The 27,303-nt window shown below is 41.9% G+C and overlaps 1 protein-coding gene across 3 annotated transcripts in view; it reads left to right on the forward strand.

The window, feature by feature from the left end:
- XKR4 (XK related 4) overlaps positions 1–27,303 on the forward strand; it is a 430,037-nt gene that overhangs the window by 390,726 nt on the left and 12,008 nt on the right. For all 3 annotated transcript variants that reach the window (XM_064384193.1, XM_021672230.2, XM_064384192.1), the window contains exon 3: positions 23,499–27,151. In XM_064384193.1, the coding sequence (XP_064240263.1) occupies positions 23,499–24,445 (947 nt within the window). In that variant the 3' untranslated portion in view covers positions 24,446–27,151. The remainder of the gene's footprint in view (positions 1–23,498; positions 27,152–27,303) is intronic.

The following is a 27,303-nucleotide window of genomic DNA, read 5'->3' on the forward strand; positions in this document are numbered from 1 at the left end:
TGTGAGATGGCTCCTGGGACCGATTGTGCCACTGAACTAAGACTTGCAAAGATGATGGGAAGAATTCAAAGCAACTGACTACAGCAGCTTGGCAGACACAGCCGTCACACTAATAATACTAATTTGGTCTTTAATTATGTATTTACACAGCAGTCGGCTGAATATCCAGCTGTTGCGCTGTCTTTAGCAAATAGTTCTCCTTTCTGATTTTGTCTTGTTTTGTTTTCTTTGGGCTATCACTGGAATTCAGGATGGAGCCTGGAGATTTTCCTCCAGTGTGTGAATTTCTCAGTCCCTAGCTGTGCCTTCCTCATGGCTATATGAAACAGAGTACGCATATCACTTGAAAGTAAAAGGAAAGAAAATAATAGGCAGTGTCAAAAATGTTATAACATTCATTTTCTTCTTTCATCTCTTCCATCTTCCTTCTCCAGAGCTTGAGAGTAAAGGTGAGAGGAAATGCTTTTACTGCCTGAAAGGTGTCCTCAAGATGCTCTGTGCTGCAGGGAGAAAGGGCAGGCTGAGGAGCAAGCTACTCAGAAGTTCTGGGAAAAGCATCTGCTCCTTCAAACTGGACCAAAAAAAAAAACCTTAAAGTAACAAGAACATTGCAGCAACAAGGAAAAAATAATCATAATCCTTGAGTTCCCCTTGTTTTCCTTGCTTTAATTTTTCTCCATATTTCTGCAAGCATGAGGTATCTTCACCAGTACTGAAAGCCATATTCTGTTCTCAAAGGTCCAGATGACCTATTTTTTCTCCCTGAGATAATCATCAAAGCTAGGTGAATGTCATTATGATGCTTATTTTACCACATTGTCAAGATCCACCCATTATTCTCTAAGCACTTATTAAGCAGCATGTTAGGCCTACTGCCAAAAGGCAAAGTAGACACAGTCCTCCTCATCTAGGATCTTACAGTCTAGCTCAGCACAGGAGACCCTTATGTAAATTACTAAACGCCCTCCTCTGTCCTCTCCCAAACCTAATCTGGGAAAATTGCATAACACAGTCGATATTCCCTCTCATGGGAAGACTGATCGCTTATGGGGAAGGAGGGGGCAAAGAGAAGATGGAAACCAACATTTGCTGAACCCTCTGGTGTCTGACAGGGACACGCTAGGTGCTTTTGTATTTACAATCACATTTAACCCTGCAAAACCCCTAAAAACTTAATGTCGTTATCCCTATTCCACAAATGAGAATACTGAAGCTCTACATACCACTGAGCTATAGGCAGAACCAGCATTCAACTATACTTCTAAACCCATGTTCAAAATACCATCTTTTGCCATTATACACACATGCCTACAAGTAACTAAGAATGGACCTTCACCCAACCAGATAGGTGCCAGCAAGCTGATATATAGAAACAGGAGAGATGCAAGCTGGGGTTATATGAGTTTCAAATTTATATAACTCGGGAGCCCTGGCAGGTAATCAGTTATGTGAAACAGGTAAGGTGTAATACTGTAGAGAATGCAGAGGTTTGTGGCCGATTGGAAGGACTAGACGATCTAAAATAACAAATTCAATTTTTAAAAAAACTATAGAGACCTAAATTTATTTGGTGCCAAATTAGTACTCAGTGACAGTGTTCGGCTTCTGGTTTAATAGTTAACTTTATTAGAAATAGCTCCTGATTGTTTCTATTGTGGTAAAATACATGCAAAATAAAAGTTATGGTTTGATATTATGTATATTTTACATAACGTGTTAACTTTTAAGTGTACGGTTCAGTGCCATTGAGTACATTCACACTGTTCTGAGACAGTCACCACCATCCATCTCCAGAAATGTTTTGTCTTTCCGAACTGAAATTCTGTACCCATCAAACACTAAGTCTTCATTCTCCCCTCACCTCCAGCCTTTGGCAACGAACATTCTACTTTTTTATCTCTATGAATTTGACTACTCCAGGTACCTCATAGAAGTGGAATCATGCCATATTTGTCCTTTTGTGACTGCCTTATTTCACTTATCATAATATCTTCAAGGTTCATCTATGTAGCCTGTGTCAGAATTTCCTCCCTTTTTAAGACTAAATAATTTTCCATTGTATATATTGTAAATATATATATAGAACATTTTGTTTATCCATTCATCTATCAGTGAACATTTGGGTTGTTTCCACTTTTTGGCTGTTGTGAGTAATGCTGCTATGAACATCTGTCTGAGTCCCTGCTTTCAGTTCTTTTGGGTATACAGTCATCCCTCAGTATCCATGGGGGATTGGTCCCAGGACCGCCCTTGGAGAGCAGAATCTGCAACTGCTCAAGTCTCTTATATAAAATGGTGTAGTATATGCATGCAACCTACAGCACATCTTCCCATATACTTTAAGTCATCTTTAAATTACTTACAATGTATGCTACAATGTCAATTCTATGTAAGGTGTTGGTATAAAAGTATACATAGAATTTACATGGAATTTAGATTGTAGCATACATTGTAAGTAATTTAGGGGATAATGACAAGAAAATAAAAGTCTGTACATGTTGAGTGCAGGCATAACCATCCTCTTTTTTCAGATATTTTTGATCCACAAATTTTTTCAATTCAAAAAATAATTTTTTTCAATATTTTTCAAATGTATTTGAATCCATGGATGCAGAACCGATGGGTAAAGAGGGCTGACTATGTATCCAGAAGTGGAATTGCTGGATCATGTGGTAATTCTATGGTTAATTGTTTGGAGAGTTGACATTCTGTTTTTCATACTGGATGCACCATTTAACATTCCCACTAACAATACACAAGTGTTCCTATTACTTCACATTCTCACCAACACTTGCTATTTTCTTTTTGTTTTTAAGTAATAGCCATACTAATGGGTGTGAAATTGCATCTCATTGTGGTTTTGATTGGTATTTCTCTAGTCCTTAGTGATACTGAGTATCTTTTCATGTGCTTATTGGCCATCTGTATAACCTCTTTGAAGAAATATCTGTTCAAATCCTTTGCCCATTTTTAAATTGGGTTTTGGAGTGGAGAGTTTGTTGTTGTTTGTTGCTGTATTATAGTTTTTTAATATATCTTTATCAGTATATGTTTTGCAAATATTTTTCCCATTCTATGATAGTCTTTTTACTCTGTTGATAGTATCCTTTGATTCACAAAAGTTTTACATTTTTATGAAGTCCAATTTATTTTTTTATTTTGTTGCCTATGCTTTTCGTGTCATGTCCAAGAAATCATTGCCAAATCAAATATCATAAAGCTTTTCCTCTATATTTTCTTCTAAGTATTTTTTACTTTTAGTTTTTACAGCTTATGATGCATTTTCAGTAATTTTTACGTATAGTGTATGGTAAGAGTCCACCCCTTTTGCATATGTTTTCCCAGACCATTTGTTGAAAAGACTGTCCTTTCCCCCCATTGGATGTCTTGGCAATCTTGTCAAAAATTATTTGACCATCTATTTGGAGGTTTATTTCTGGGCTCGCTATTCTGTTTCATTGGTCTGTATGTCTGTCTTTCTGTCAATGCCATACTGTTTTGATTACTGTAGTTTTGTAGTCAGTTTTCAAATCAGAAATTGTTATTTCCTCAACTTTTTTTTTCAAGATTATTTTGGCTTTTCTGGAAAGTCTGTGATTCCACATGAATTTTAGAATGGATTTTTCTATTTTTGTAAAAAATGTCCTTGTGATAGGTATTGCACTGACTCTGTAGATCGCTTTGGGTAGTATTGATATCTTAACAATATTAAGTCTTCTAACCCATGAAAACAGGATATCTTTCCACTTACTTATGGCTTCTTTCATTTCCTTTAGCAACATTTTGTAGTTTTCAATATACATATTTTTTGCTTCCTTGGTTAATTTCTAAGTATTTTATTCTTTTTCAAGCTATTATGAGTGAAATTGTTTTCTTAATTTCCTTTTCATATTGTCCATTATTAGTATATAGAAACACACTGATTTTGTGTTTATTTTTCATCCTGCAACTTTACAATATTGGCTTATTAGTTCTGACAGTTTTTTTTGTTGAATCTTCAGAATTGTCTACAAATTATGTTATCTGTGAACAGAGATAATTTTACTTCTTTCTTTCTCATTTGAATGTCTTTTGTTTCATTTTCTTGCCTAATTGCTCTGATCAGGACTTTCAATACTAATTTGAAGAGAAGTGGCAAAAGTGGGCATCCTTATCTTTTTCTTGATCTTAGAGGAAAAGCTTAGTCTTTTAACATCAAGTACTTTTTTAGCTGTGGACTTTTCAATTATGGCCTTTATTATGATGAGATAGTTTCCTTATATTCTTAGTTTGTTGGGTTTGTTTAAATAATGAAGTAGTGTTATATTTTGTCAAATGCTTTTTTTTGCATTTATTGAGATGATAATGTGATGTGTTTTCGCCCTTCATTCTGTTAATGTGTTGTACTTTATTGATTAATTTTTATATCTTAAACCATCCTTTTATTTCAGGAATAAATCCTACACAGTCATGATACAAAATCCATTTAATATGCTACTGAATTCAGTTTGCCAGTATTTTGTAGAGGATTTTTGCATCAATGTTCATAAGGGATATTGGTTTGTGGTTTTCTTAGAGTATTTCTATCTGGCTTTGGCCTTCTTTTCAGTATTTTAAGAGTATTTGAGAAGGATTTCTGTTAATTTCTCCTTAAATATTTGGTAAAATTTACCAAGGGATCCATCAGACCCCTGGGCTTTTCTTTGTTAGATGGTTTTGCATTCCCGATTCTATCTCCTTGCTAGCGATAGGTCTGTTCATATGTTTTATTTCCTCTTATGATTCAGTCTTGGTAGATTGTGTATTTCTAGAATTTGTCTACTTATTTAAGATTATCCAATTCTAATTGGCATGTGACTCTTCATAGTACTCTCTTATAATGATTTTTATCTCTGTAAAATTGGTAGTGATGTCCCAACTTTTGCTACTGATTTTAATAATTGAGTTTCTCTTTTTTCTTAATCCAGCTAAATATCTGTCAGTTCTGTTGATCCTCTTAAAGAACTACCTTTTGGTTTTCTTGATTTTCTCTATTGTTTTGTGTTCTCTATTTTACTCATTTCTGCTCCAATTCTTGTTATTTCCTTTCTCCTGCAAGCTTCGTGTTTAGTTTGTTCCACTTTTCATAGTTTCTTAAGGCGTAAAGTTAGATTATTGATTTGAGATCTTCTTTTTTAATGTGGGCATTTATTACAGCTATACACTTTTTAGCTTGGCATTGCTTTGCTGCATCTATTAGTTTTTGCTATGTTGTTCTTTTTCATTTTGATTTGTCTCAAGATATTTTATAATTTCCCTTATGATTCCTTCTTTAACCCACTGGTTAAGAGCATGTTGTTTAAGCCTGGGAAACATAGCAAGACTTCATCTCTACAAAAAAATATATATATATAGCCAGGCATGATGGCACACACCTGTAGTTCCAGCTACCTGAAAAGCTGACATAGGGGGATCCTCTGAGCGCAGGAGTTCCAGGCTGCAGTGAGCTATGATCGCACAGCGGTACTCCTGCCTGGGCAACAAAACAAGACCCTGTCTCAAAAGTAACAAATTTTTTAAAAATAAAAATAGGAGTAAGTAGTTTAATTTTCACATATTTGTGAATTTTACAGATTTCCCTCTGCTCTTCATTTCAAGTTTCATCTCATTGTGATCTGAAAAGATACTTTCTATAATTTCAGTCTTTTGAAATATTTTAGGACCTGTTTTGTGGCCGAACATATGGTCTATCCTGGAGAATGTTGCATGCGCACTTAAGAAGGAATGTATTTTCTGCTGTTGTTGAGTAGTATATGTCTATTAGGTATGGTTGGTCTCTACTGTTGTTGAAGTCTTCTATTTCCTTATTAATCTTCTTTTTGATTGTTCAGCTCCTGATTTTTAAAAACAAGAAAACTAAAGCAGACACTAAGATACATGAAGTAATCTGTTCTTAATCAGGCCACGTCCATCATGGCACTAAATAATCTTCCCATATCAAAATATACATTGGAACTTTTGTTTTTTTTTTTTTTTTTGGAGACGGAGTTTCGCTCTTGTTACCCAGGCTGGAGTGCAATGGCGCGATCTCGGCTCACCGCAACCTCCGCCTCCTGGGTTCAGGCAATTCTCCTGCCTCAGCCTCCTGAGTAGCTGGGATTACAGGCACGTGCCACCACGCCCAGCTAATTTTTTGTATTTTTAGTAGAGACGGGATTTCGCCATGTTGACCAGGATGGTCTCGATCTCTTGACCTCGTGATCCACCCACCTCGGCTTCCCAAATCGCTGGGATTACAGGCGTGAGCCACCGCGCCAAGCCCCACATTTGAACTTTTAAAGCAACTTTTTCAAGAGCTGTCATATGTGGCCACACAGATTCTGCACTACTCAATATAAATTTGTGCGAATGCTTTAACTTCCAGCTGACAGTAGCCACCATTTTATAGCGCTGAAGTAATTGAATGAAAAAATGAGATTCCCCTCCCAAAACACAGCCCGTATCCTTGCAGAGGGTTTTTTGTGTGTGTGCCCCCTCTCCCATGAATGCATGAAATGCAAATGCAACCCAACAGGTGTTTACTCTCAGCCCACAGGGCATCTGCGAGGACTTAGACAGTGGATGATACAGGGAGAGGGCTCCTGCATCAGTCTGGTGTCTGTAATAACTAGAGATCAAATAGATGGGCCAGAAAGGCTCACAGCAAACATCAGATACCAGCCCCAAGGGTTCCCACTCAAGACCTCAGCCGGAAGGAACGGCTGCAGATCAGGCACACACTATAGACCTGTACTGCCGTGCTTGATCAGTCACTACCCCCAGCAGCAGCACTGACTTCATGTATGTCTTGCTTTCTCTTAGTGCCAGGCTGAAGCCCCAGGAAGGTCAACAGCCCGTCTTCCACCTTGCAAAGAACACTAATTTTGTCTAAGATCTCATCCTGTTAATAGTGTAGAGATCATTTGATGCGCATACCAGTCCAGTATCTGCCCATGGTCTATTTCCCCTTTCCCTAACTAATATCTGATAAAAGCTCATTTTGTGCCTGCTTGATTCAAACACTAGTTCCATTCTGCCCTCATTGTGTTTCATCCCAGAGATGAAAAGTCCATGCAGATCTACTATGTATACGAGTTGGTTTAGATTTCTGATGAAGTATATAATGCAAGCAATAGACTGTGAACCCAGCATTTATCTCATTCCATGGAAAATGCAGTGACTCTGCTGGTTTGCTGCTGATAGAAAATTCTACAAGGACAATTACTACTTGCTTTTATCCAATGTGACAAGAATAACTCATTAATTTTTTTTCACTTTGGCTTCTTGGAAGCTCAGTTAATATTAGCTTAGGGTTGTGTTGTCACTTTTTTTTTTTCTTATTCTCTATCAATCATTTACTGAGATATGGTTTCTTTATGATTATCTGGTTCAAGTCTTTTTTACAAGTTTATCATTCAGAATAAGCTTAATGGGAGCTATTGGCCCTCAGAATGATCACGTGATTGTCACGGCTACTGGACCACATCTGTATCAGCACTGCCAAATTATTCAGTCCCTTGTATTGTGCTAACCCAAAAAGTCTGAGACATGGGTAAGTCCAGAGTTTTTGTTGAAAACTTAGACTTGGCTTCTTTAATACTATCAAAGCACCCCAATATATATTTATAAAAGCTGAATATAATTTATTCTCATCCATTTTCAAAGATTTAGAAAGAGCCTTGAATCTGGAGTTGGTCATATCCATTTTAAAGTCTCTGTCTTGGGAAATTACTATTCTTTTACTTCCAGCTAGCATACAAGTTCCTAACTGAAAAACCTTTACGAGCAGTGATGGCATGAATTGAACTTACTTCTGTCCTATTTGGAACACGTCTTGCTCAGGAAAGAAATGCACATTGGATTCTTAATGCTTTGTGTTTTATATGGTCTGTCCTCAAGGGCTATGTCAGTCCCCAAGATGCTAACAAGCAGTCCCAGATCCAGGTCACTTGTATTTTTTATTAGCAAAAACAGCACCCAAGCCCTACTTCTCTAAATTCAATTCTGTTCAATTCAATAAAATTTATCAAGTAATTATCAATTGTGCTAGGCATTTTCTGTTTCTGGAGGTGAAGCAATGAATAGAACTCAGTCCCTACCCTCATGAATGTCACAAAAGAGAAAGGCTGACAAGTAGCTTGACGAGGCACACAGAGGAGGAGCTTCTTTTTGGCCCCCAGTGGGGAGAGGATAGAATGGGGTTCTCAAAGGAGACGGCTCAAGCAGGCACCACGTAGTTGTCAGCCTAGAAGGGATGATGGAGGTCCAGACCCAGATACAGTTCAGAGAACACAAGAGGTTCAAGAAAGAAGGAGATGGGGACTCTCTCCGAGCATTCCCAGGGGCTAGCCTGGGGCAGCCCAAGGGGGGCGTTCAGTAAGTGTTTACGAAATTGAACAACTGAGTGTAAAGAAATATGAACAGAACACAGCAATGTGAAAAGCGAATGGCGTCATCCAAGCTGATTTATCAGGGTCACAGAACTCAGGCTACAGATTGCCTAGGACGGGGGATTCCTGTACTGATCTGACTTTGAGGTGATTCTTAGTACAAAGCAACCCTGTTTTTCCAGTGAAAGGAGAATATACAAAACACTTTTGAAACCAACTTAAGTATATAAACTTTTGGGACTGGAGATGAGATAACTGAATGTCAACAGATACTATTTGACTCATGAACTTAGTCACAAATACGTACCAAATAGCATATGGATTGAGAAAGTTTACTTCTTTCCTTCATCATCATTTTTCAGTCTTCTAGAAGGCATAGCTGGGGAGCACTGCCTCTGCCCTCCGCTGCCTGTTGAAGACGCAACACTGCTCTGAACAGGCGTGTGAGACTCTTCTGAGAGACACCTGACCAAGCTTCCTCTTTGCCGTTTATAATCTTCAGAACTACTCACTATGTTGCTTTAAGAGGCTGACTTGTAAGATCCGAAACTTAATGACGAACTCTCCTTCCAGGAATGCTTCTTAAACTTAGTTAAATTCCTGTACTTCCTCTTTCGCCACTTTGTCCTTCTTTCTTTCACCGGTTCTGTCAGTAAATCTCTATAATCAGCCCAAACTTGCAATGATTTAGGTCATTTCAAATATGTATGTCTTCCCAAATAGAATTTTGTTGTTTAAAAAATACAGTAATTAACAGAGCACCTCAAAATTTGCCGGGTCTGCTAAAAGGTGACTCCTATGCCTGGGAGTGTGTATGGGGAAGAATCTCTCTATAATCATCCATGACAAATACGGAACTAATTCACATAAGCTGGTGAAAGGCTTATTTGTCTCTGAAAATAAGGTTATACTAGAAAAGATTGGCTGGACCGGCCTTGGTACTCCTGAACCTGGAAGGTGGTTATCACACGCAAGTTTCTGAGGGCCCCCAAAGTGCCGGCCATTTCATCCTCTGAGGACCTTAGACTAGAAGGATCCTTGACAGGTCCACCATCTGTCCTTTTGGCAAGGAAGGCATCTCTTATAGCCAGCGATTTTCTAAAAGAAAGTTCACAGTGCTCCAGGGTAACCAAGACTGTGAGATTATTTCCTCTGAACAACGGAGATAATACCTAGTATTTGTAAAACGCTACAGTTTACAAATCACTTCCACGGCCTCTCTCTCCCCTACTCCTGGCACAGTCCTTGTAGTTAAGAGCAGAACCTACTTGGGCTTCAGGTGACACACCCGCATCCAGCAGGCAGAATGGCCTCTGTGTCTCCCCTCCCAGGAGCTGGAGAGCCAGCCACAGGGTGAGTCCTCAGGGAAGGCTGATGCTGCAAGAAGGCCTTGCTGAGGGCCTGGGCAGCAGGGTAGGTGGAGGGACAAAGGTGCTTCCTGAGCCAGGAGCCCAGGAGGCCGCCAGGTGGGGTGGAGAAAGCAGACCCTGAGACCAGGAGAGAGAGGAAGGGGGTCTCCAGACAGAAAGTCTGAAGGCGAGAAGCAGGGAAGGCGCAATTCTGGAAGGACCTGGTATGTCATTTGTCTTGTGGGGACATAAATAGGGAGTCCTTGAAGGGTTTTCAGCTGGGGAGAGATTTGATCAGATTTCCATCATAGACAGTTCATTTTAACTACAAACTGAAAACCGGATGGGAGGGGGAGGAGGGACCAGGAGGCCAGATAGGAAGCTGCACCTGACAGGGTCCTAAGCTCAGGGATGGGCTGGTGGGAGTGAAGAGGAGTCCACACTCCCAAAGTCCTGTGGGCCCATTCCCACCCCACATCTGATCCTGAATCCTAAACTGTGTCAACTCAGAGCAAGCTGCTGCTCCCGAAAAAGAGCAGCGAGTTACTCCCCTCTCTAAGGCGATCTTCGTCATATTATTAGAAGCTCTCATAGCCTGTCTTCCCCAGGAAAAACTCCTCTTTCCTTTCTCAAAAGCCCTGAGCATCACCCAGAGACAGTGTGTAAAGGAGCATGCCAAGTGATGCCTAAGACTTACAGGAGCGATGGCCCAGTTCCCACGCCCTGTGGCGAAAAGAGCGACTGAGAAGGCTGGGCCACTTCTGAGCCTTGGGGTCCTCACACCGTGGGTTTTCTCTGAGCCAGACCAATCGTTAGAGCAGGGAATGCTACCCATCCATGTCCTCAGAGTACTGAGTCGGTTTTTTTGTTAATCACCTAGAAAGACATCGCTGGGATTGAAAGCACAATTTATTGCTGCATTATTAAATGGTCCCAGCAGCAAGCCACGTTCTTTTTATTGACAGAGTGAAAATGAAGCAATTTAGGGGGTGGGACATTGGAAAATAGGACAGAAGGTGCAGTTCCAGTCCCTCCCCACCCCCACATGCAGAAAAAGGCCTATTCCTGCTCCCCCTGAACCCCGCAGGCCAACGAACCAGTTCGATGTTCGCGATCCTTAGAGAAAGCTACAGTGTGTAGAAGGTGAGGGACTTTTCAAGGGCATCCATTTCTGCTAGAAATTATTTGTGGAATGAAGCCAGGAAAAATAAGCAATCAAACGCAGACAAAGGAAGTGTCTGTTGGGGTCCTGGGACCTCAGAAGGGTCTGGACAGGCATTCCCTCTACCTCTGTCCTTCCTCCAGCAAACTCCCTCCCCCCAAGTCCTTCCCTTCCTGCCTCCTTTCCACCCCCCACACATAGGGTCCCCATATTATGAGCTGGGCCATGCTCCTCTTTCTTGTACACAATTCAGGAAAATCCTGAGGAATGAAGCCACGAAAACCTGCTTCTGTCTCAGACTTCTCTGCAAACCCTGGAAGGACTTCCACCTCGCCCTTCCTTTTTTCCAACAAAGTGGCCTCTATTCGTAGGCCTTTAAGTTAATGATCTTAAGTCCACATTCTGCATAGGTAAATAAAGGCCAGTATGTTTCTTCATACTTTGAGCTGATTTTAAAAATATTTTCCTGCCAAAAGCATTTCTTTGATATCTCTAAGTAAGAAAAAAAATATTTCCTCTGTAGCTTGTACCTTTTATTCTATTCTTCCTCTGTCATGCTACTCTGTTCAAGCCAACTTCCTCCAGTAAAATTTCCTTCAATCCCAGGGCATTAAAAAGCTCCAGAGGGAGAGTAGGGTGGGGAGGGCAAAGCTGTGAGCAAAGCCAGGGTTCAGATGGCCAATTATATTTATAGAGAGACTTTTCTGTTCATAAAGTGCTCTAACGGACACACAGCGTCACTGATACTCAAATACATGAAAAGTGGGGGACGTCAAGTGGCGCCCAGAGGCACGCAGCTCCAGGAGTTACCTCTGTACCCTCTAGATCTCCGCAGGAGTCGCTTCCCCCTCACTGCCCTCTCTGCACAGGGATTGAGACACCTCCCGCCTCTGTTTGGAGGGTCCCCTTCCCCCCGGCACACTCTGCCCACTCAGGGACCGTACACGCACTTTGCCAGGTGGCTGCCGCAGGCACCACTGCCTCAGGATGAGGCCCAAGTCCCTTTGTCTGGGACATCAAGACCACGGCCTCCTGCCTCCTCTAGCCAGCCCTCCTTGGCCCTGCCTTAGACACTCCCAGGCCAGCCTCAGCCACACCTGCGAGCTTTGGCCTGTGCCCGTCTCTTCTTGAGCAGCCTTTCCCCTCCTGAACCAAGCCTCAGTGCACAGGTTCTCTCTTCTCTACACTCTGCTCACCATGCTGCAAATGCATATGTTGCGAATATACGCCTGTCTCCCATGCTGATTTTTCACATCCTCTAGGGAACGATGTCTGTGTCCTTAGTGCCTGGCCCTTAGTAGGTGTTCAATAAACATTTATAAAAGGAAAGAATTGAGAGAGGGATGGAGAGAGGAGGAAAAAGCGGGGAGGATCTGAGTTTGGGACTTCTGGGTGCAACCCCTAGGTCACTGGAACACAGCTCCCAGTGCATCCCTCCACAGATGGGCGTGCATGCCAGTGTGTTCTCTCTGGGGTCTCTTCTTGGGAAACTCTCCCACCACAGGCGTTCTTCCTGCCATCCTCTCTATCATGTAGGCAGAGTCCCGTTTAAGCAGACTCCCAACTCTCCTACCAGAAAAGGACTTCGGGTCTCAACGTTCATAAATGCAAATATTGGTGCCACCTTGTGTGATCACAAACGTCCCACGCCAGCACCACCTCTACTCGTGCCCCCTACCCCAACACCTGCCACCGAAGCATGTCTTGTACTCCTTAGTTTCATTTACCCTGGTCCTAGCGCGTGAGGCAGTGTGAGTGTCACCATTTCCCATCTTCTGGGCCCCCTTCCAAGTCCTCAAAGCATGAATAACTCTGAATGTGGGTGAGTGGACAGTAGTTCTCATTAGAATTCACACTTGATTATAGACCCCAGGGACGCAGACTCACTCTCCCAGGGACGCACTCATTACACATTGCCCTAAATAGGTCAGTAACTGTCAATATTGGTGATGCTTGGGGATGCTTCGTGGCATGTGGACCATCAAATTCGCATGCATGGCAGACTACAAAGTCACCTTGGGGAACATCTGGGAAGGAGGCACAGCTGAAACTTCCATCTCAGAGGCTTTGGCCAGCGTGGCGGGGGGTGAGGCTGGGTGGAGGGGCTGCCCTTCCCACAAATATGCGCAGAATGAAGCAGCCAGGGGACCAGCCTGAATCCATCGCTCCTGTTCACTCTGCAAGTGCCTGCCTGCTGTCCTGGAAACGATCAGGAAGTGCATCGAGGTGTGGCATCCGCGCTCCTTGATGGATACCTGCAGGTGGAAAGAGTCCCTTTTTAAGAGTATTATTCACGTCCAGACTCCACCTCGTGTATAGGATGCGCTGACACCAGGATGTCAAATGGGGTCAAGTGGGATGAAAAATGAACTTACTCTAAACGAAAGCTTAATTCTATTGGGCATCTCAGGTTACTTATTTTATGTCTTTCAAGTAGTAATTTGTATCATTTTATTTTTAGTGTAAAATTAATCACATAATATGTAGTATTGAACAGAGGGACTTCTTGCTTTCTCCCATATACAGAACTTTTTTCCCAAAGAAAGTATTGTTTAGATGGTTTCAAATTCTCACACACAAAATATTTGTCTTCTTGAGAAATTTTAATAAAAAGCTAAATGTTTTAATGTAATGGAGCTATGTGAGATTATTTAAAGTGTTTTTCTCAACCAGAAGGAAATAATTTTCCATATTTGTCAAGAAGGAGGAGAGATACTTGCTTCTCCCAATGACTTCCTTCAACTCTTTTCATATTAAAACTTTTTAAAATTTCAATTCATCGTTTTCCTTATCACCTCCTCAGCAGCCTTACAATTTGCCTTGCAAAGAAGTAGAAATCCTCGGAATGGATTACCCAAAGAATGTATATCCCTACCAAAACTAAACATATTAAAGCATTTAAATATTTTTAATCAGAACTATTACAAGGTTTAAAACAGAGATAGAATGGCTTCAACGCGGGGAGACTGAGAAAGCCCTAGACCCAGTGGAGCTTGTATTACCTTCCTTTCCTTCACCGCACTCAGCAAAGATCTGAGCATAGAGGGTATCACATTGTTTTCAATTATTACCTTCCTTCAGCTTGGCGAATTAACTATGATTCCAGCCAAGAGGATCCACTGCTTTTATACTTGTAACTAAAAGGCGAGCTCTAAACACACTGCAGAAACGGGAAACCATTCTGGCTCTGGATATTCATTTTGTCATCTGCTCCTCTTAGATCATATGATTCAATTCAAATATGGAACTGTCTTTCCTCAGGCTAAAATTCAAGGAGACTAGGAGTGCTCTTTTAGGTCGGAAAGTACAAAGAGGAGAAAAGCATGGGTTTCCTCCCAAGTGCTTGTGCCTCTGATCCGTTTTGTGGAAAGAATCCAAAATGGATCCTTTGGCCTTGGTATCAGTATGGTTGCTATAGGCCTGCAGGAGTTAGTGTGAGGGAAGCCCATTAGGGAGCAGGTGCCTAGAGAGGAAGCAAGAGTTAAAGACCTCCGGGGCCCTCCACAGCCTGCCATGTACTCCGTGAGTGTGAACTGTGGGAGATTTGAAACCCTCCTGCACGGTGAGCCTCACGCTCGGGTTGTTGGTGACATACCAATCCATTGTGGTGGACGGAGCTTTAGAAGCAGGACTTCTGATGCCTGGCCTCCTTGCTAATTACATGAGTGTGGGCAAGTCAGTTAACCTCTCTTTGGTTCTGTTTCCCTGTTTGCAAAAAGCAATACTTGCCTGAAAGTGTTATGGTGACATTTAAATTGCACAAAGCCTGTAGTTGGCTAACATATCACTGTGCACAAAGCAGGGACCCAACAAATGCTTGTTCCTTCTTAATTTGTCTATGATTATAAGCTTCATATGCACTAAGGAGACTGTAAAATTTCTTGAGTACAAGAAATCAATATTATACTGCCATCTAAAATTCAATATTGTGTTGCTTGGTTGGTTGGTTGGTTGGTTGGTTGGTTGGTTGGTTTAGAAACTATGCCTTTAGGGGAAAAATTATGGTGAGAGTGTGAGGAGAAGATATATGTGTAATGAATGGTCATGTGGTCATCGCACCTCTGTAGCCAAGGAGGGTTATGTTGTCAATCATCCATTCCCAAAACTATCTGTGAGAGGATACTCTAAATTTCCTCTAAAAATGTTGAAATCAACAGAAAGGATGAAGGAATCGGGAGAGAAAAAGGGAAGTCAAGATGTTTGCAGTGGTGTTGGGAAGACAGGGAAATGATACGAGAATAGCTACTGTATGGCAATGTACTCATTCATTAAAAAGTCAAAAGAACAACAGAGGTTGACAAGCATATGGAGAAAAGGGAATGCTTACACACTGTTGGTGGGAATGTAAATTAGGACAACCTTTATGGAAATCAGCATGGAGATTTCTCAAAGAATTAAAAGTAGAACTACTATGCCATCCAGCAATCTCACTACGGGGTACATAGCCAAAGGGAAGGAAATGATTACACCAAAAAGACACCTGCACTTGTCTGTTGATCGTGGCACTATTCACAATAGCAAAAATATGGAGTCAGCCTAAGTGTCCATCAAAGGAGGACTGGATTTAAAAAAATGTGGAAATACCATGCAGCCACAAAAAAGAATGAAATCATGTTTTTTGCAGCAACATCGATGCAACTGGAGGCCACTATCCCAAGTGAAATAATTCCGAAACAGGAAGTCCAATACCACATGTTCTCACTTACAAATAGACATGTGGACATAAGGAGGGGAATAATAGACACTGGAGACTCCCAAAGGTGGGAGGGCGGGCAGTGTTTACTATCTGAGTAATGGGTACACGCAGAAGCCCAGACTTTCCCACAACACAATAAAATATATGCACAGAAGAAATCTGTGCCTGTGCTCCGTCAATACATAAAAATGAAAAAAAAAATAAAGTTGTTTTTTTTTTTTTTAATGAGAGATGAAAATGCAGTAATTTAAGAAGTTGATAGGCAGGCTGAGTGACCGGTGCTGAGGATACCGTGGTGAGCCACAGCCTGCACACCCTCCCTCCTGGGGTCACGTCCGTCGGTGCCCGCATGGGTACAGAGCTACAGCAGGCATGCCAGGGTATGTTAGGACCAGTGAAGGGTGTTAGGGGCTAGAAAAGGTTTCCCTAAGGAATGAATGATGCTTCAACTGAAAACTGAGGAACGAGTGGGAATTAGCTGGATTGAGTGACTTTTCAAGGGAGAACACAGCATTTTCTATCTGTGGGAAGAGAATGCGGCTTTACGTGGCATTTGAGAAATGGAGAGATGGTGGTGTGGCTGGAGCACAGAGAGGGCTGCCAGGTCAGGCCTTCCACGCTGTTCCAAGAGAGTCCCGGCCATCAGTCAGCACAGCTGTTCTGGCTCTGGAAGTAACCAGAAAGAAGTCAATGAGCGCCCTTTGGTTGATTCTGCATGAAGGGCGCGTTTATCGTTTTATTCTCTCTGCTTTTTTATATGTTTGTAAATGTTCATAATAGTATATGTTTAAGTTAGAACAAAAAGGAGCCCTTCTCACCAGCTGCAATTTGGTTTAGAGCGTGGGCCAGTGACCGGAAGATTCTCTGAGAGTGAAACCTTTGGCTTCCCTATTGCAGGGGAAGGTTATGGCCACCTCAGGGAGAAAGAAAAAGACAGGCGCATTCTCTTTGCGGAAGAATCAAAGAATTCGAGCACTTGGTTAATCCACTGAGCCTCTTCCATCTGGGGAATTAGGCTGTAAATCCTACCAAGCATGCTATGGGGATTTCCAAGAATTCTTGTTTACGCCCAGACCAGAAACAACACAACAGGAGTTCAGATGTTATTACACAGTGATTTGGCATTTGCAGCTCAAACTGAAATTGCAAAGAAGCAAAAGAGAGGAACAATGAAGAACCGTGCAAACCTTTCGAACGCTTCATTCTCTCTGTGGTTCTGGCTCTGCATTTGGAATACTGTTTCTTTTTTTCCTTCCGTCCGTCCTTCTTTTCCCTCTAAATGCCAATTCTAAATACATGTTAGTCACTGTGCAATGCACAAGGGGACAGAAACATAAACAGGTATTTATCCCTGCCTAAAAGACCCACTGTAGTGAGAAATACAATAATTGAACAAGCACAAAAAATGAAGCATAATTATAAACTGGGATCCATGCTCTTAAGGAACAGGAAGGGTTACTTGGCATGTAAACAGGTCTATGGAGTGAACCATTCTGGAGGCCAGAGATAGCCCCCTCCTGGTCTAGAGGTTTCAAAATCACAGGGACTCAGATTATAATGTTTTCAAAGGGGCTTTTGCAATCCACATTAACTGTTTCTCCATTATTTCCAACAGGAAATAATCCATAAGTTGAGATGATAGAGTTTTTGCCCACCACCCCCCCATCATCCATACTCTAAGCTATCATTTTTTATAATCCTAATGCAAAGAATTCTTTACCTCTCTCATTCGAACTGCTTTTCGACACAAATTAGAAGAAGGTTATAGGAAAGCAATTTACTTGTGATGAAAAGCAGAGATTAGTGATGTTGAGTCCTTTTAATGGGCGCTGTGGGAAGCCTTGAAATCGAATCCGACTTTGGAGCAAAGCCACGGGAATCACAACAAGGGTAAAGAAAAGAATAGTTAGAACAGACCACTGGCATTTAAATACGGAACCTTCCTTTCTTATTCTGAGCTTTACTTGTGTTTTAAGAACATATTTGGAGTTCAATTTGGGCAACACCAAACATTTCATTAATACAACTTTTTAAAAATAATTTAATTCCATACTAGGTTCATTAAGAAGAGGAAATAGGGGAGGGCCGGGCGCGGTGGCTCACGCCTGTAATCCCAGCACTTTGGGAGGCCGAGGTGGGTGGATCACGAGGTCAAGAGATCGAGACCATCCTGGTCAACATGGTGAAACCCCGTCTCTATTAAAAATACAAAAAATTAGCTGGGCATGTTGGTGCGTGCCTGTAATCCCAGCTACTCAGGAGGCTGAGGCAGGAGAATTGCCTGAACCCAGGAGGCGGAGGTTGCGGTGAGCCGAGATCGCGCCATTGCACTCCAGCCTGGGTAATAAGAGCGAAACTCCGTCTCAAAAAAAAAGAAGAGGAAATAAGGGAGAGCAGAGTTAAAGCAGGGGAAGAGGGGAAGGGAAGGAAGGAAGGCAAGGGCATGAAGAGAGATGCCCTAAAGGGAACATACACCCTTGAGAAGCAAAAAGAAGAGGGAAGAAATTCAAAACTGTGTGCTCTTGAACTGCATGATACTGATTTCTATCAGTTCCCCTTGAAATGCTAATTCACTAATGAGCTAGTATTGGGCCCATAACCCTTATTCTGAAAAATCTTCATTCAAAATAGACAAGTATCTTAGACACGCTCTGAGAAACTAGCCTCTGGCTTACTCAGCAGTGTCCACAATAATTCAGATGCACAGACCTGAAGGGCTGGAAGTGGGTGTCTCCTAGCCTAGAGTTTCAAATGAAAACTCTTGGATTATAATAGTTTCAAATTCCTTTACCACCCTTATTCAAAAAAAAAAAAAAAGAATCTATCTATATACATATCTATTTGGTAAACAGTTTAAAATGATGGAATAAACTGTCATACCAACTTTATATTCATTGAACTGTTGTATTCAAAGTCAGATTGATTATTCAGGCTGTGATATAGTAAGAAAGCAAAGCCATCTGGATCAGCCCGACTCAGTTCAGTGACAGAAGCAATGCCCCAAAATGGTGCACATTGTGAACACATGATATTTGGATGGCTTTGGACATGGCATTTCAGTCAAGCTGCATATAAAATCCTTTTCTTAGAACTGTGGCTGACTATCTGGAAATTCATGTTCCCTCTCGTTCTGAGAAGGGCATTACACTAGCAACAGCAGGGATAAAGGGAAGAAGAACTGTGTTCTTTCCATGAGAAAGCAAATGTTGTCACCTACAGCCAAATTGCTTCCAGGTATTTCATTGTAAACCCATGGGGTTTCAAGTCTCACAGTCAAACACACAGTTCTGGGGCTCAGAAAGACTGGGAGTCCAGATGGGCATTTGCTCTCTGCTGGGTTCAAGACGTGGAGTGAGTGAGGTCACTCAGAGAAAGGTCGAGAAGGGAAGAGGACTAAGGACAGCATCCCCAGCAATGTCAGTAGCTGAAGGACAACCAGATGAAAATGAGGGGAACGAGAAACAACAGGAGGGAAAACAGGAGACACGTCTAACATAAAGAGGAGGAGAGAGAAAAATCACACAAACGGGGCTTCTCAGGATAAAGGAGGCTTGCGACATGTTTGTAAGATGCGGGAAAGGAGCTCCTGGAGAGGAGGAGATGTATTCCAGAGAAAGGCAGGTTAACCGTTAGGGCCCTTGTCTAGGAAGCAGGAGGGTTCGCTATGGAGGACAATTTTCACCCAAGATAAGTGGGAGGCAGGAGAGAGGGAAGATAACCTCTCAAAGTGAGACTCAGTTTCTTTTCTGTAATATAAGATTATTGCACTAGGTAAGCTCTGAGGTCTTATCACCTATTTTCACATTTTAAGAAATAATATGTAATCCTTTTGAGTTCCCTGTAGCTGTTTTTAGAGTCTGATCTTAGAAGCAGGTTTTCATGAGTGATATACTAGTCATTATTTGGAACAAAAAGACAGACCCATTATATATTTTTCCTGGGGCCACTGAAGGAATCTTCATATTTTAGTATATTCATGATGCTGAAAATACACATTGTTCAATGTCACCTATAAAGTCCTGCCTTGGAATGTAACCATGAAGGAGCAGCAGGTAAACCCAAAATGAGAAACACCTTTTTTTTCTTATTTTCTTTTTTTCAAGTACTGTACTCTTCAAACAATGTTAATGTCATAAAGGCAAAGAAGGTATCTGGAAATATTCCAGATGAAAGAAAACTAAATTAATACAACAAGTAAATGCAGTACCTGATTCTAAACTCGATCCTGTATCAGGGAGAAAAATTTTGGAATGGGTATTGGTGGTTCTTTTTTTTTTTTTTTTTTTTTTTTTTGAGATGGAGTCTTGCTTTGTCGCCAGGCTGGAGTGCAGTGGTGCGATCTTGGCTCACTGCAACAGGTTCAATCAATTCCCCGGCCTCACCCTCCCAAGTAGCTGGGACTACAGGCACACACCACTACACTCAGCTAATTTTTTGTATTTTAGAAGAGACGGGGTTTCATCGTGTTTGCCAAGATGGTCTCCATCTCCTGACCTTGTGATCCGCCACCTCTGCCTCCCGAAGTGCTGGGATTACAGGCGTGAGCCACAGCACCTGGCCAGAATTGACATTGTTAATGTCAACTGGTGAAACTGGAATACTGATAGTGGCTTTTTTAAAAGTATTGTATCAATGTTAAACTGATCGAAGTTTATGTGGTTATGTAAAAGCATACCCCTATTGGTAGGAAATAAACGCTTGTGTATTTTAGGGTAAAGGACCATATGTATGCATTTAATCTTCGAGACAGAGAGAGGGCGATTATAAAGCCAGTTGACAATTGAGGCAAATGAAATATAGATGTTTAATATAATATTTTTATTCTTATAATTTTTCTGTAGTTTGAAATTATTTTCAAATATAAACTTAAGATACACATTAATAGCTAAAGGAGTGCTCAGAGTCCTGTGTTCTGGCATTGTGCTGCTGTGCATCAGAGCTCCAGAGAACTCTAAGAATAAGGCCATGCCTTGCTGAGGAAGCCCGTCTTGGCACTGGAAAAAGCTGAGCTGGTATTATTTGTATAAAGAGCAAAAGAACGAGGTGTTCTGTGACAGTTGTGAATTTCTGAAGTTGTAGGGGTCTTAACTCGAATATTATCCTGTATTTTCTGTTCAGCATATATTTGTCTTATAAAAATCAATTGTGAAGCAGACAAAAAAGTAAATAATAATAAAAGGAAGGCCCAGGGTGGTGGCTCACGCCTAAAATCCTAGCACTTTGGGAGGCAGAGGCGGGAGGATCACTTGAAGCTAGGAGTTCGAGATCAGCCTGGCCTCTCTGCTAAAAATACAAAACTTAGCCGGGCATGGTGGCACACACCTGTGGTCCCAGCTACTCAGGAGGCTGGGGTGTTAGGATTGCTTGAAGCCAGGAGGTGAAGGCTGCAGTGAGTGGAGAGTGTGCCACTGCATTCCAGCCTGGATGACAGAGTGAAACTTTGTCTCAAAAACTCATTATGATCATCATCATCAACAATAATAAAGGAAGAAGAGAAATTCTCATTGCTAAAGCAGAGAATTCATAAAGGGGGTTGTCACAAGGACATGAAATTTCCTTTTGGTATAGATTTTTTTAATTGTAAGATATAGGGAGAGCAAAGAAAGCCTTCGTTTTTCTACGGCTACAATATCATCTTAACAAGTTCCTGGAGTGTCAACCGCAGGCTGAATTACTCTTTTAGGACACACAATAAAATGGGGTAGAGATTACAGGGAAATTTGAAGGAGGCTAATGTTTCTACTCTTTTAAATCTGACAGCAGATCATTTCATGATGCTGTATACTTAAAGTTTTGATATTATTTTTTTCACTGCTTTGCAAGGCAGCCTTAAGGAACGTCTTCCTATGCAAACTGGTAGAACCATTCTGACCACCGGGTGGACACCCCGCTTTGATTGGCGCGAGCCGGACCGGCGGTGCAGTTATCATCCTGAAGGCGGCGCTGTGCCCCAGCTGTGCCGAAGGAGGCCGGCGTGCAGGAAGGGGAGGGGCGTTCCCGGGCAGAAACAGAGCTGGGGGCCCCGCTTGAAAGCACGAACGGAGCACAGTCTAGTGAGAAGCTTCACATTTGCAAATGGTACAGACAAGGAGAGCGATATGCTTCTATGCCCTACCAAGGCGTTGAAATTAAAACGACACAGCTTTTGTTCTTGGATCCACAACTGATAATAAAGATGTTCACATAGTCATTACCCCATCGCCAAATTTCGCATTTCTCTCACCTTCTTTTGTCATTTTTAAACTTTTTCTCCTTCCTCGTCTTTTCACTCCAGAACTTGTTTTATAATTGATGTCTATGTTTTCTATTGCTTAGAAATTATCAGAAACTGCTTTGTGTCCAGGTCTCTAACTGACCTAGAAATAGCGCCACAGCTGTGCGTGACTTAACAGCAATTAAAGATTTTTGTGCTAGCCAGAAAAACAAAAGAAAAGAAAAACCTGAAGGTCCCAGTGTAGCATGTCTGGTTGTTCTGCTGGCTTTATTGGGAGAAAGTATGAGAAACTGCTGTTGGAATAATACAATAATTGTTCTTTGGAGTTCACCTTACTCAAGGAGGATGTATCAAATAATTATTGGGGTGGAATTTTTTTCTGTCAATTAGTGTGGCCTTTTTCCACAAGAGTGCTTTCTTTTCATATTTCAAGGATCAAAGACTCTTCTCTGTAAAAATATTTTTGAATAAAAAGTACCAATTCCATTATAAGCTCTTGGCAATCAACACATCTTCTATTATTTCCAAAAGAAGAGAAAGACTGTAATAGGGTCTGGTTATGATTAATAATAGACTTGGTGAAGAAAAAGCCAGCCAGACTTTAAAATACATGAGAGCATTCTTAATCTTGGTGAGTCTTGGTTCAGCTCATTAAGGAAGCCAGCTGCGATGCAGATTGGCATATTGTTTTGGTGACAGAGGAATTTCCCACAAGAACTCTCTCCTAAAGGAGGCCAGTATGTTTTTAGGTGAGCCCTGCCCACATCTGGACCATAGAGGTGAACTGTGGGACACAGGAGGTGAAATAAGAGTCAAGGAAAACAGTAAAAATGACTTTTAACATTTGGAAGCCTTTTAGAGGGAATACCAACCAATGGGGCCAATAAATTCATAAAACAAGAGAAGCGATTGAAAAATAATTTCAGTACAATCTTTAATCTATGAAGAGCTAAGAGATGAAAGACAGGGAGTGGACATGTCTTCTTTTATGGGAAAGGCAGTAAGAAACGGATAAAAGCTGGAGGAAGAGTGCCAGATTGCCGTAGGACAAACTGCGCACCAGGCGTCACCAGAAATGTTGCCAGGGATGTTGTACAGACGCCTTTTATTTTTAAGAACGCATATACTGTCTTTTGTGAATACACTGCATTTATTCTTGCTTACAAGCAGAAAGATAAACCAGCTAGTTCCTCAGGTTTCCTGTGATTACATATCCCCTTCAATGACGGAATCACAAAGTTGACAGGGAGCTTTGGAAATCACCCACTTTATGAATTAGGACACCTGTTTTAATAATAGTCCAAGGTCATGAGGGTAATAAGAAGCAAAGGTGAAATACCAACGCAGTTCTGACAGCCTCCGGTCCATGGTTATTTTTCCACTCCACGAAACTACCTCCTTAGTCCATTTACGCCAAATCCAGAAAGTTAAACTCCACCCCTTTGCCAGGTCTCACATCCATGCTGGCTTCAAGTAGCATTCCTATTAGCTTCATGACTTCTCCAGTTGGGTGGGCCTTAGAGAGGACAGCTATGAGCATCCCCATCTGTGTTAAAACCCAAAGAAATTAAGAGCCTTTGCTGAGGTCAAAGCCAGCCTTCCCCAAGCCCCCAGCTCTGTGTGACATGACTTTCAGGGGGCATTGCTGCAACTGACTATTGACAGACTGTCTTCCCATTTGCCTTTGTAGGTTTCACAGCGGCAGCCTCCCTCGTGTCCTTGGCCTGGGCCTTGGCCTCCTACCAGAAGGCCCTCCGGGACTCTCGAGATGACAAGAAGCCCATCAGCTACATGGCCGTCATCATCCAGTTCTGCTGGCACTTTTTCACCATCGCCGCCAGGGTCATCACGTTTGCCCTCTTTGCCTCGGTTTTCCAGCTGTACTTTGGGATCTTCATCGTCCTTCACTGGTGCATCATGACCTTCTGGATCGTCCACTGTGAGACAGAATTCTGTATCACCAAATGGGAAGAGATTGTGTTCGACATGGTGGTGGGGATTATCTATATCTTCAGTTGGTTCAATGTCAAGGAAGGCAGGACACGCTGCAGGCTATTCATTTACTATTTTGTGATCCTTTTGGAAAATACAGCCTTGAGTGCCCTCTGGTACCTCTATAAGGCTCCCCAGATTGCAGACGCATTTGCCATCCCAGCGCTGTGTGTGGTGTTCAGCAGCTTTTTAACTGGCGTTGTGTTTATGCTGATGTATTATGCCTTCTTTCATCCCAATGGACCCAGATTCGGGCAGTCACCAAGTTGTGCTTGTGAGGACCCAGCCGCTGCCTTCGCTTTGCCCCCAGACGTGGCCACAAGCACCCTACGGTCCATCTCCAACAACCGCAGTGTTGTCAGCGACCGCGATCAGAAATTCACAGAGCGGGATGGGTGTGTACCCGTCTTTCAGGTGAGGCCCACTGCCCCATCCACCCCATCATCTCGCCCACCACGGATTGAAGAATCAGTCATTAAAATTGACTTGTTCAGGAATAGGTACCCAGCATGGGAGAGACACGTGTTGGACCGAAGCCTCCGAAAGGCTATTTTAGCCTTTGAATGTTCCCCATCTCCTCCGAGGCTGCAGTATAAAGACGACGCCCTTATTCAGGAGCGGTTGGAGTATGAAACCACTTTATAAAGCAAAAGGAGTTGCAGGAGCCACAACATCCAGATGAAGGGGTGACAGCGGGGCTGTGGCAGTAATGACACTTCATCCCAGAGCAGGGCAGTGAGCTGTGAAGTTCCTAGTGTGACCATCATCACCATTATCATTTGATCCTGTCGACTGGGAGCGGCTGTCTCCTTCCAAAGCAGCTGCGCCCAAGAGTCTGTGATTCCACCTGAAGGAATGTCGCTGCCTTAGTAGGACTCTCCATCGCTACCAAACTCCTTCTGCTCGGTCTTGGGGTGCACCCACCAGAGGGTACTATTATTATGGAAAATTTTGACTCCAATCATTAGGGTGTCTTGATGGTGTTAACTGATCTTTCCATAAAAATAGATTCAGTCTAGCCGGGCATGGTGGCATGCGCCTGTAATCCCAGCTACTCTGGAGGCTGAGGCAGGAGAATCACTTGAACCCGGGGGGCAGAGGTTGCAGTCAGCCAAGATCATGCCATTGCACTCTAGTTTGGGCAACAAGAGCGAAACTCTGTCTCAAAAAAAAAAAAAAAAAAGATAGATTCACTCATGCACACATACACACACTAACACAAATAACACCAGTCCTCTGTCAAAATAGCTTAGGTGACTTTTCTTGATGCAAAGCTCTGATTCCCACAGGAACATAAAAACAAAGAAAGAATATATTCCATGAGAAAAAAAATAGTACTGCTTAGAAAAGAATTCGCAAACCTTTTTCTCATTTGGAAATCCATACCGTGTGTGAAAATCCTATCCAATGGACAGCAAACCCAAATGTTGTTTACACATATGTTAGCATTGATGGAATGGTTCATTTTCTACATGTTTCCAGGATTTGTTTTAGATTTTAAATTTTCAGTTGTGAGCATCGTTTTTGACAGAAATCCTATGCAGCCCACATATGGCTTTGGACAAGGCCAAGGAGCTCAAAAACTTCGTGATGTAAATTACATAGTAATCATGATTCAGTATTCAATTGCAAAAATGTAATAGGTCTGCAAAGAGGAAGTGGGGAAAAGGCTAAATGAGAGTCTGATTCCCAGGCATGTGCAGCTCCTGCTGGGACTTCACAGTAGAGCAGCGCGAGCCAGAGGGATGGGCTGGAACCAGATCTGTTTCCAGACGCAGAATGAGTGGCTCTGTGTGACCATAGGCAGACACAACTCTGGAGGACACCATGCCACTCCTTTCTAGTGCCAAACACCGTCCAACCACAGGACTGACGTGGAAGCCCCGAACAACTGCGGATGAGTGGCGTGAGCCCCCTAAAAGCAGGCAAGAGAACGAACAATCACGTTCTCCACTGTGTACAGACTTTCCCTCCCCTCAATCCAAGGTCAAAATGATGTGTCTTTTAAAGGCTTTGGGACACATTTTAGTAAGTATGAGCAGACAAATGCAATGAATAGGTTATGAAAAAACCCTTCTGAACTGATAGAGGGCTTATCACTATATCCAGCTAAGATTTGTATTTGACTCATCTGTAAAGTCGCAATCTTACAACAAGCTTCTGGGTTTTAAATACCTCCGTACAGCAAGTAAACGTCCCCCGCTTTCTGTTCTCAGCGTCCTCCGTCATGGTGCTTTTCGTTGCATTAAAAGTGCCGGTCAAACTTTGATAGTATTTTTTTATAGTTGGTGCAGAGTGGAATAACTCATGGATTATTTCAATATTTTTGTAATAAAAAATATAGGGTATACACATAGGCATCATCACTTTTTTTATAGACCTGGAATCGTTTAAAATACTTTAAGCATCATAATCACTTGGGATGTCAGAAACTGGTCCACAAATTCCATCAGCCTGCCTCAGCAGATTGAAAACATTTGTCTCTTGCAAGATCACCCTACTTTGCAAGTTGGTGCCCCCAGGAACCTGGCCAGGGGTGCTATCAGAATATCAGGTGAAGAGAGAATCAGCTTAAATAGAAAGGGCTTGTCAAGACTGGCCAATGTTTCCCAGGAAATCAAAGATGTCAATGATTACTTTCATCCATCCATTATAACAAACCTGACCACAGTGGAAGATGTCTTAAACTTCCTTCCCTGGTTTTATATTAACCCAACTGATAGATTAAGTATTAGTCAAACCACTAAAAAAGAAAAAGAAAAAGTTTAACTTAATTATTCAGTCATTTGGACTAATACCATAAAGTAGTCCAGCTCTCTAGCTACCACCTGTAATGGGTGTGTCATCCAGAGACTGTGTCCCCACGATGACATCCACAGGAAGTAACAGAGGGCTCAACCTGGGACTTCTTTTGGTGCAAAGCCCCAAAGCAATTTTTTTTAAAAAAAATAGACAATTTTTATAAGTAGACATACTTCCTAATACTCCATGATTTGATCCTCCAAGCAAGATTTTCACTAAAAAATACTAATCTTTTGTTGGGATGTGGAAAGATTACGTAGTCACCAGTAAAGGCCCAAGAGAAGGCTCTTCCTGTCAGCACATGGTGAAAACATTCCGCCCCCATTGTAGAAGGAAAAAATGATGATTTTGGCAAATTCTTCACTTTTGTGCAGAACCTTGAGTTATTAGCTTCATTGTTTCCAAGACAACTTTTAACTGATGATCTCTGGAAATTGAGTTTCTCAGTTGAACTATATACCTTTGATTCTATGAGTAAATCACAGATTACAATCTGGTAGAGTCAATCAATCAACACAAACCCAACAGGCCCCATCATGCTTCAATCATGTAAGTTCTAAGTTATTTCTCAACTTGATCCCTCTGTTAAGAGCCAGAATGAGTACTATGTCAATTTTAAATGGTGTACTGTTCTTTGACTTGGAGGTGAGATTGGCAGTCAGGAGAATGTAAGGAGGTTGAATTTTTCAGTGATTTTCCAA

This window comes from Aotus nancymaae, unplaced genomic scaffold (genome assembly GCF_030222135.1).
Source record: "Aotus nancymaae isolate 86718 unplaced genomic scaffold, 86718_ANA_hifiasm-v0.15.2.pri h1tg000036l, whole genome shotgun sequence".
Lineage (NCBI taxonomy): Eukaryota > Metazoa > Chordata > Mammalia > Primates > Aotidae > Aotus > Aotus nancymaae.